Source organism: Heptranchias perlo, chromosome 6 (assembly GCF_035084215.1).
Source record: "Heptranchias perlo isolate sHepPer1 chromosome 6, sHepPer1.hap1, whole genome shotgun sequence".
NCBI classification, from domain to species: Eukaryota; Metazoa; Chordata; class Chondrichthyes; order Hexanchiformes; family Hexanchidae; genus Heptranchias; species Heptranchias perlo.
In genome coordinates, this window is record NC_090330.1 from 18,215,805 (window position 1) to 18,226,740 (window position 10,936).

The 10,936-nt window shown below is 40.3% G+C and overlaps 1 protein-coding gene and 3 non-coding genes across 4 annotated transcripts; all 4 read right to left on the reverse strand.

Annotated features, from left to right (window-relative positions):
• Positions 1-2,956: 2,956 nt before the first annotated feature.
• Positions 2,957-3,102, reverse strand: LOC137323225 (small nucleolar RNA SNORD15). Its single transcript, XR_010963323.1, has one exon. It is a non-coding gene; the product is annotated as a small nucleolar RNA SNORD15 (small nucleolar RNA).
• Positions 3,103-3,602: 500 nt separating this feature from the next.
• On the reverse strand, positions 3,603-10,923 carry rps3 (ribosomal protein S3). The gene is made up of 7 exons (XM_067985864.1): positions 10,816-10,923; positions 10,510-10,640; positions 8,471-8,564; positions 7,592-7,686; positions 6,248-6,435; positions 4,959-5,161; positions 3,603-3,667 (listed from the first exon to the last, which is right to left on the reverse strand). Exons 1-6 carry the CDS (start codon positions 10,843-10,845, stop codon positions 4,962-4,964), a joined length of 738 nt encoding a protein of 245 aa, XP_067841965.1. The 5' UTR covers positions 10,846-10,923; the 3' UTR covers positions 3,603-3,667; positions 4,959-4,961.
• Positions 3,749-3,898, reverse strand: LOC137323224 (small nucleolar RNA SNORD15). The gene has a single exon (XR_010963322.1). It is a non-coding gene; the product is annotated as a small nucleolar RNA SNORD15 (small nucleolar RNA).
• Positions 8,154-8,301, reverse strand: LOC137323223 (small nucleolar RNA SNORD15). The gene has a single exon (XR_010963321.1). It is a non-coding gene; the product is annotated as a small nucleolar RNA SNORD15 (small nucleolar RNA).
• Positions 10,924-10,936: the final 13 nt, after the last annotated feature.

The following is a 10,936-nucleotide window of genomic DNA, read 5'->3' on the forward strand; positions in this document are numbered from 1 at the left end:
AAAAGTTGGGGTATCTAGTTTTATATCTAGCAAGTCAGAGGGATAGAATTGTAGCACAGAAACAAGCCATTTGCCCATTAAGTCTACACCAATGTTTTTCTCTACAAGCTAATCCTGCTACCTAATCATATCCTTTAATATTTCTCTTTTTCAAGCAAGTATGTGCATAAGACAGAAATTGATCAACTTCAAAAATAATTTATGGATACTGCTTCAGCAATGGTTTATGGGAGAAAATTCTTCACTCCCTAACCATCCTGTAAAGAATTTAAAAAAAATTCCTCCAATTCTATTTGTGATGATCTTGAAAGTGTGCCCTCTTGTTATTGTCTTAATAACCAATGGAAACAAATTATCTCTACCCAAATATAATCCTTCATTATCCTGAAGACCTCAAATCAAATCAGCTACAAACTTTCTCAATTTTAGTGAAAAATCCCTAAACTCTCATCTCTTATCATAGCTAACTCATGACTGGTAATATTCTAATGAATCTAGTCCACATCTTTTCCATTGCATTTACATCCTTCCTCTGCTAGGGTGCCAAAAACTGTACAATACTCCAACACTCACATGTACTTTACATCATAGAACATCAGACACTACTGGAATTTCAGCTAACGCTGTTGTGACTTGTACAGCTGAGGGGTCATTTACCTGGATATGTAACTGAGAGACTCGACACAAAATGCTGTTCTCCCAGTTCCTCTGCTGGCAAGCTTAGGCACAGAACTTGCAACAACTTTAGATCACAAAGGATCTCTTTTATTAGCAACAGGGAACCTGTGATCATACTGGCCCTGATGTGAAACAAGCCACATAAAGAGCACCTACGATTTTAATATTCTGATAAGACAAAATTCCCCATTGTTTGCCACAATCACAACATTATCCCTACAAATGCTCAAAATTGAGCTGCCTGGTCTACGAGGTCAGATTACCCCAGCTTTCAATGTTGACTTCAGTGGACAAAAAATTGACATCCATTTTCTATTTATGCCTATTGTAATCACATTGTTCATCTACTTTTCCCAAGATTGCATGCTTTTACAACCCAAGTCACCTGCTGAAGTAATTTTTGCTATTTAATTATATCAAACTATAGCTAGATAAATATTCCGAGACAGTGGAAATCCCTTAGGCGTTTACAAGTTTTCTATAGATTCTGCAAGATTTATCTGGTGAATCAAAAATCACAACAAAAATAGCTGTATTGAAGACAAATTGACCAGTTATCAGACAGGGAAAATAATTACTACCTTGATGTTTAAAAATGACATTGATTACAAGGCAGTAATCTTTCCCCATCACTAAACTCTCCACTCCTCTTAAAAAGGCACCAACTCTTGCTTCAGTGTGGTCACTGTCCTCATGCAGTCTCTGAACCTTGGATGATTTTTGCGCTCCCTAGCATTTCAAGAGCTTTTCTAATTGCAGTCAAATCAGCAGACCAAAAACAAAGCCTGGGAAATTCCTGGCATGAAATGGGTCATAACCACACATGACGCATTTACTTGCAGAGCAGCAATAGCTTCGAGGGGTTCAGCTGCCATTGAAAAATAATTGGGCATTGCTGCATAAGAGGACAGTCAACTAAAGTCGCTCAAACCACATTCGGGTCTAACCACCCACCTTCATTCCATTGAAACGTATAAAATTCTGAGGGCTGGATAGGGTAGATGCTGAGTTGTTTCTCCTGGCTGGAAAGTCTAGAACTAGAGTCAGTCTCAAGATAAAGGTTGGTCATTTAGGACCGCGATGAGGAAAAATTTCTTCAGTGTTGTGAATCTTTGGAATTCTCTACCCCAGAGGGAGGTGGATGCTCAGTTGAGTATATTCAAGACTGAGATCAATAGATTTTTGGACTCAAAAAATATGGAGATTGGGTGGGAAAGTGGAGTTGAGGTAGAAAATCAGCCATGAGCTTACTGAATGGCGCAGCAGGCTCCAGGGTTGTATTAATAGAACCACTCAGTATAAATCAAAGGCCACATTTTGTCACTAGAGAGGTTGATGGTCTAACTACAGCTCAAGTACTGTGCCTAGTTTTGTCCCCCCAGAAGATGGGTGATATAGTGGCCTTGGAAAAGGTCCAGAGGAGAGCTAGTTAGAAAGGCTTAAAAAATTTGGTCTATTTACTTTAGAGCAGCAGAGACTTACAGGCAACCTGCTAGAGGTCTATAAAATAATTAAAGGGCTGGATAGCATGCCTCTCGAGATTATTTCAGTTTAACAGATAGGGAGGACTACAGGACACGAGTTTAAATTATGTAAGAATAGGCATAGACTGGATGCTAGGCAGTACTTTTTCCAGTGAGTAGTCAGCCTCTGGAATACATTAACGGCTGGCGTGATCACTTCAGTGACAATCCCAGGTTGGAACTCCAGTACATGCAGATTTTTGGCCTCAGACACTCATGAATGTTATCCTATAACAGGGGAAGGGGAGGGAGGAAAGAGTTCCTTCTCACAACTACCACTGCCTAATACCAACAATAAAGTATGCACCTGGACTTGAAGTAAGATCAGGTTCAACAGTGGTGCTAGCCAAAAAGGCCAATGGCAATATCTAGACGCTCTTAAAAAGGTAGAAGTTCTGACTGTGGAACAGAAAAAGAAAATCTAAATATTGAGCTTTCTCTAACTGTACATAAAATTTGGACTTTTATTCAAATTGTCCCAATTCCAAATGAAACATAGCAGACTCTACTAACACAAAATGAATCAATGTTTCAATGCAGAAACTATGAAAACCCTCTCGGGTCAAATAAGAGGTTTTGTTTCTCCAAACCAAACATAGTAAAGTACCAGTTTCTGTTGCGCATTTTACAGGAACTGTGAACTAGTTAGAATTATAACATTCAAGTTATGCGGCAGGCTAACACTAAGCCAAATTGAAGTTCTGCACGAATTGGAGTAAAGGAACCCAATAATTCATAAGTGGTTGCTATTTAATCCTTTTCAGACAAATGCCTCTAAGTCACCAGAAAGACACACTGCTCATGAGCCCAAATCCAGCAGCACAGAACATGCAAACTGTTATTGGGAATCCTGATACAATATATGCCCTGTCAGACTCGTCATCGTGCATCATCACTGAAGGAATCAATTCAACTTTCCCCTTCTCAACAGAAGCTCACATACTGTTTCTTGCAACTTTGATGAACAATTTAATAGCTTTGTTTACAACCACCACCCCCCACAATACCAATATACTGTCTACTGCCCAAACAGATAGAAAAATTGTTCCCTGCTGATAAGTATTTCAGCAGCTAGTGTGTCAGATACCTGCAAGTTTTTTTTTAAAAAGCATTTTCTTTAAATTCTTAGCTTCACCAGTTGTTAAAAGGGAAAGATCAATTTCCAAATCTATTCGGACAATTATTGAATTTTCCTTCAAACCATACAGCAAGTCTATTAGGCCTGTCCACCAATGAGGGGACAGTGATAGTTTTAACACAAGTGAGCAATGCAGGTCAGTCCTGATGCAACATTCAACAACACAATAACTTCCAGGGACAAAGTGCAGTTTTGGTATTGGTGAGTTTGTTTGTGGACTAGCAACATGTGATGCAAGTTTATTTAATTAAAATAAGCAGCAGTTTTCTCTTCTGTTTTATTGAAACAATTACAGAAAATGAGTCATTTCTTTCAGATGCTGGCAAACCTGTGGACACACAGAAAAAGCACAAATTAGACACAATTGAGCTTAAGCTAGTAAACTACATAAACACATGTGTTACTTAACCCTTCTCAGGCAAATGCCTCAAAAGTCTTCAATAGAATATGGACACTGCCCAGGAGCCTGAATTCAGAAGCACAGAACATGCCATCTGTATCAAGATTCCTGAGACAGGATAAGTCCCATCAGACTCGTCATCAAGCATCATCACTGAAGGAATCAAGTCAAAATCTGCAACATGCTCAGTGGAAGGAATTCAGTTACACTCGTACCTCATTACAGCAGCAAAATATTTCAATGCACAAGTCAATTCTTGGCATTATATTTTCAAATATAAAACTGCAAACCCCAAGGTAACAATCCCCAAAAACAGCTGATATCTACTTGTTAATGCAGGATTGCTTCCACAGCTGTTTGTTTTCAAAGATCGCATATAGAATCTCTTTACTCACTGATTGATTTTCATGGATTTTGGGGGTGGGGGTGAATTAATCAGAGCTTAGAATAGTCTCTTGAAACATGGGTTCTTGATATATATCCCCTAAAGCAAAATGCAACTACACAGCGACTGTCTGAAGAATTTTGTAAATTATCCCTTTAACTTCATTTAAAAAATTGTTCTTGGGATGTGGACAAGGTCACATTTACTGCCCATCTGGTTGCCTTAGAAGGTGGTGGGCTGCCTTTTAAGTGATTTTACAATGGAGTGGCTTGCTAGACTACTCAGAGGGCATTAAGTCAATCACATTGCGAGAGACTGGATTCACAAGGCAGCCAGTCCAGTTAGGAGCATCGATTCCCTTCAAAGGACATTAGTGAAACATAGCAGCTTCCATGGTCATTTTTTCCCCCTGTTGCTAGCCAACAAGTGACCAGAATTATGGAATGCAATTTCACAACTTTCTACAGGGAATCTGAACTCTCAACTAGAGTTGCTATCCCAGTATCATAACCACACTAATGGCTCCGTTATCAAATTGTGAAGCAGATCTTCAAATTGAAGCAAATAAAGATAGCCACTAAAGTTAAAGGATAATCTAATTTCAATGATGCTGTGCCCCATTTAAACTACCTGAAACTTTACAAATAAAGACTCCAGTAGTATTTCTAGCCAACACTCAAAAATAGCAGACACTATAGACTGGATTTTTCTGTCCACTGACCAGGAAAAGCCAGAAATCTAGCCCATAACATGTTTCCATGTAGTTCCTCCAACTTCATACATTAACCACACCTGCCAAAGTCCTTATCCAAGTAGAGGAAGGGAATACCTTACCAATTATGCAGTAGGAACTGGTCCAGGCTGCTGGATCACAGGTTGCTCTGGTTTGCCTCCCTTCTGTTCTGAAATGGGTGTAGTTGGCAAGATCTCATCCTTAGGCTCAACAATGCTGACATGATCAGGCAGAGGTTTTTTGGGACCAATTTTTCCACTTGGGTCCCAAGGCAGCATAATCTTAACCTTAATTCCCAATACACCTAAAAAATAAATGAATCAGCTTTGGTGTGTATATATATCTCCACCAGGTACCCCATTATTGGAGGTGCTCTGATTTTTAAACTTTTTAAAAAAAGATTGGGTTCAACTTCAGAACCACTGAAATTTTAAAGTCATGAATAAGAAGTGTATGATAACATTCAATCTAATTAGTCTACTCTTAATTCAAAATTGAAATGATGAAAAACATTCCTTGTGTTTTATTAAGCTTGTTTAATTCAAATTACTGGATGTCAATTTTTTTTGAGCAAAAAGCAACTTCAAACTAACATAAGAATTCAGTTCAAGATTTGTCCAAACCGGTGACATTGAAACTCACAGCTTGGTGTTAGTTGGTGCAGTAACTGTCTACTTTTCTGTAATTATCAATGCTATTGCAGCAAACCAAAAGAATTCAACCCTAATTGTAGTTTATACAACAGCCATATTTGATCGTAATGGAATAATAAACACAAGATTAACCTTTTTACTAGGAAAATTAAGTGGAGTTACAGGCAGGTTATTAGGCAAAGAAACAAGTCTTAATGATAGCAACATCCAGAACTTGTTCAAGTTCTACAGAAAATTACTATTTATAAAACAGCAAAAATCACCTTGGATCTCATACCTTTGTAGTGCCAGTTCCTTAGGATAGGCAGAAATAGATTTGATCCTTTAAAGGCCAAATATTTACTCCAAACCTTCTCAAACATGTGGAGGTTCAGCAAAACAGTTAACAGGAACCTGCTGTGTTCATGGATACGATCAGAGGCGACAAGGGAAGAACAGAAAAACAGCTGTGGTTCCTGGCCCCTAAGCAGTGATGTACAGTAGCAGTGTGCATGTGGATGAGGACAGAATTCAACTCAACTGTGATGGCCCCACTGTCAAAAAGCCTAATTACATTCACAATCTTGGCTCACACATTAATTAAGGGCACATTTGCAAGGTATCAGAGATGCTGATACCAATGAAATCCTACCCCAGCATAAGTCTATACCTTCAGGAAAGGAGAAAACATTTTGTAGAAGCGTGGAAAGACCACCCGCCAATAACTGCTTTTACTTTAGTGAAAGCCCATTACTCACCTTGCCTCAGCAGTACATGACGCACAGCTGTATCAACATAGTAATTCACAGGATCACCACTGTGGATCATCAGACCGTCAACAAACTTCATGGACTTAGCTCTCTGGCCTCGGAGTTTGCCGGAAACTACCACCTCGCAGCCCTTGGCTCCACTTTCCATTATGAAGCGGAGAACACCATAGCAGGCTCTGGGAGGGTGGGGAAGGTCCACATTTAATCTCTTCAGTTTAACAGCACCACAAATATAAACATCAAAAAAGCATTTGGACAATTACTAACTGCAACAAAATGTAAAGCAGGATTACTGGGGGGTAACCATGACTCATTTAAGTTACTTTGTTTGAAATGAATGTACTGGACTATCTAACTGATTTATTTAAATATATTGCTTTTTGAATCTATTTAGTTTTTTTTCTTCCCTCCTCCTCAAAAGGCAGAGAGTCATAAAGTACAGTTCCATTGGTGCTGGCAACCCTCAGTTACACTGCTAAAATGGCCATTCTTCACAATGAATGTAGATTATTCAAGTTTGGAGGACATCACAGCCAACACAAATTTGCATATACTCTTCAATACAGCTCATTGGATAGGGATGGGGAGTAGGGATCTTACCTATTCCCCCTCCCTATCCCAGGGTTAACTGTAGCATCACAATCACCACCGTAGCAGAAATCATCTAAATCAGGACAGAGCATTCTCAATCTGTATGGCTTGGCACCACATACTATATATGTGGACCCACAGCCAGCACAAGAATCTTACTCCAATCAACTTAAAACCCATGACACTGAAGTATGTTTTGGCTCAGCTGGTTACAAAATCCTATTAGTGCCCCATGGGCACCAAAATGGCACACAAATAAAAATTATAACATAGGTCAGTAAAATTTGGAAAACAAAAGCATTGTGTTTCACTCACAATCAGGTTGCACTTACAGTATAAATGTACAGTCAGTGCAAAGTGGTTTCACTTTGTACTGACACTGCAGTTATGGTGTAAATGCAGCTTGAATTCAGAGTCTGAACCTTGTATCAGTGCATTGAAGAGGAGGAAAGAGCCTTCTTCCACTGGAGTTAGTTGAGACCATAACACATGACTCACATTTAGCTTTGGTATGAATCAGAAATGATTCGCATGGACATTAAATTTGTAGTGTATATGCACGCAGCTTCTCAGAAAAGTGCTTTTTGCAAAATAGCCCCAGTCCTGTAGCCGTATGCCCCCAAAATTAGTCTCATTATTTGATTACAGATGCCTTTAACAAGTCCCCAAATTCTCTTTTCACCTGAGTTTTACATAGAGCTATTTGAAACAACATTTGAGTGATCAACTCCATCATCTTACCTACGCACAGCCAGGCCTCCCAGCAACTTGTAGCGCAGAGATTCTGCCTGAGCAATGGCACAAAGCCCTCGAGTGGCAACCTTTTCAGCATAGAGCTGGGGAACAAGAAAAATTCAGGACACAGTGAAAACACATCACATCAATGCTATGGCTTAAATCCCTATATCAACTAAACTTTACCATTGCTGCTTAGATGGAGCCCTGACCCTTTATTTTACAATTAGACTTTGTGGCATTAAAGAGCCATGGCGGGTCAGGGAACTTTGCAAATTGGAACACACTGGTCAGTTTCTGGCTCCACCGTAAACAGCATTTTAAGTTTATTTTGCATCTGTAACAGAGTCTGAAACACTCAACGAAAGACTATATTAATTTAGAAAATCCCATTTGATTTATCTATAGGGAATTACCATTCAAACCATGGCACTAAACCCACTGACAGGTTTATTCTACAAAATACATCTCAGGTTGCACAAAGTTAAGACGCGTGGTTAGCTACAGCTAAATTATGAGCAGTCTTTTCTGAAGAGTTTTGATTATAAAAGTTAACATTACATTGGAACCTTCTCAGACAAATGCCTCTAAGTCATCAAAAGAAGGACACACTGTTCAGGAGCCTGAATCCAGCAGCACAGAACGTGCCAACTGTATCAGGGTTCCTGATACAGGACATATCCCATCAGACTCGTCATCAAGCATCATCACTGAAGGTGACAGCTACCAAAAGGGAGGAAATATTGTTCCAGCCAATTCAGAGGGTAGCCTTTGCATTGCCAAAAAAGACAACTGTTGAGGATGTACTTTTAACAAATGGATACAAAGGCAAGGCCATCATTGGTCTTATCAATAGAAAACCACCCTCCAAAAAAATTAACTTACCTCAACACTTCCTTCTGGAAAACCAAACCGTTTCTGAACAACAGCAGTCAGCTCACGGATTCGGCGACCTTTCTCACCCAGCACATTCTGAGTCCTGATAAATGATTTTAAAAGTTACTTATACATTAAACCAAACGTTCATGCAACACATATTGAAGTACAACTTGATTTTCTGAAGTTCTATGCCTAAAGCAAATCATTTCACAAAGGGACCTTCAGATTATTGTAATTTACTAAGGAACAGCAATTCTACCATTTTAAAAAGTTCATGAAGTAGACCCAAGTGATTCTCTAGCTGAAAAGGTACCTACAATCACTTTTACATGTTAGAGGTAAACTGCGATGTCCAGCTCTAAGATGTTCCCCATAATCCAATTAAACTTCCAAAACTTAAGTGGATGTGCACAAGCAAGGAAGATTAAGGCTACATGAGAAAGAACTGAAATACTGATGATGCTTTGTACTAACACAGACAGAAATATACATCACAAAATCCAACTAACCTTTGCCACTGTTCAAATTCAGACTGGTAGTGTTTTTTGGGGAGGGGGAAAGGCATGCCCTGTACAATTCCTAGCTGTAGGATGCAAAAGTGACAGTATAACTCGGAAGGCTACTGAATGCAGTAGAGCCCTAAGATACAAGGCTCCCAAAACATGCAGTGCAAGTCCAGGCTTTAATACTGTTTTTAAAATGGATGTGGAGCAATTTGATCTACAACAACAAATGAATTATTGGTGGGTAACACCAACAAATGGTGCCACAAAGCAGTGCATGCAAGTTGGTTCTGCCAAATCGCATTGAAGTAAAAAGGAAACTCGTGCAATTCTTTGTATATGGCCTACGTGGCTCTATGGTACGCACACGTGATGACACTTCAAAAATGATGATTCTCTGGCTGTGAAGAATTTCAGGATGTCCCAAAAGATTTGAACGACGCTATATAAATGAAAGTTCTTTAAGTTTGGACACCCCTGCTGTAATGGGCAGAATATTTGCCTTAAATTAAAAATTCAACAGGTCACTGATATTTTTTGCCATCTTTATCTTGGAATAGAGCTCAGTTACAAAATTACATATATTCATACTTGGAGGAAGTCAAGATATTCCAGAAGCTTGGCGCAAAATGAAAAGGTGCAATTTTGATTTTAAAGGAAGATAATAGAACTTACATTTATACAGCACCTTTCACAACCTCAGGACACCCCATAATAGCACTTTTCAGCCAATGAAGTACTTTGGAACTGCAGTCACTGTTGTAATGTCAGGAATAGTGGCAGTCACATTTGACACAGCAAGCTCCCACTAACAGCAAGTGATAATCTGTTTTTATAGTGATGTTGGTTGAGGGATAAATATTAGTTAGGGTACCAGGGAGAACTCCCCTGATCTTTAAATAGTGCCATGGCATCTTTTAAGCCTACATGAGGAAATCCTGGTTTTAACTTCTCATCCGATTTAATGCCTCATTCAAAAGCACCTCCTACAGTGCAACACTCCTTCACTGAAATGTCAGTCTCGATTATGTGCTCAAGTCTCTGGACTTAAATCTTCCAACTCAGAGGAGAGAGTGCTACCAGATCCACAGTTCAAATATACAGAAGCAATTTGATGAAAACTCCACTTGCAGAATTGCCTGACTTAATGGTGTGGTATGAACGCATGAATTCCTACCACCTCAACCAGCATTTTCTAAATTCTGAAAAAAAGCCCGCTGCTGAAACAGCAATGCATGTCGTTTTCTGGAACATGCACCAGTTCTTGCTCAGTTCATGGGGCACCGGTTTGCAAACAGTTTTAATTCAAGGCCTCTTTGGATGTAGGACGATTTTACTCGGCTTCAGATTAATTTAAACTTCAGGGACTTGATTACTGTAACCTAGCCATAAAACGTATGCGCTAACTAAGGACCCCCACCCACCCCACTATCCCCTCTTTACATACAGCGAGATTCTCACCCAGAGCTGCAGCAACCAGGCGGGGCCCTGAGCCCAGAGTTACTCTTCCCGCCTCTGCCGCGGGCGGCTCTTCTCTTTTACCTGGTCGCCAGGATGATGATCTCGGTCCTGGTCGGTGTGACTCGCACCTCCACGCCGCTGTACCCGTCCTCGGCCAACTCGCGAGTCAGGAACTCGTTCAGTTCGGCCTTGAAGATCCCGTCTGCCACGAACTAAAAGGAAAGAGACGGCGCCATGTTAGGGAACGGAGTCATCCGAATCCATCCTCCACCATCACCCACCGCCGGCGCTCGGCCTGGCCGCGCACACAACCACGGCACACTCGCCGACCCATCCCAACCCCTATTTGCGCGCTCACTCCTCGCCTGCCACATTTTCTCGCCTCACCTTTCGCTTCTTGGATATCTGAGCCGCCATTTTCCTTCGCGGAGCTGCGGGAAAAAAGGAAGTTGCTCCTCGGCGGAAGTGATTTAACGGTCCAGCTACTTCCGCTGAAATTCTTTCCACC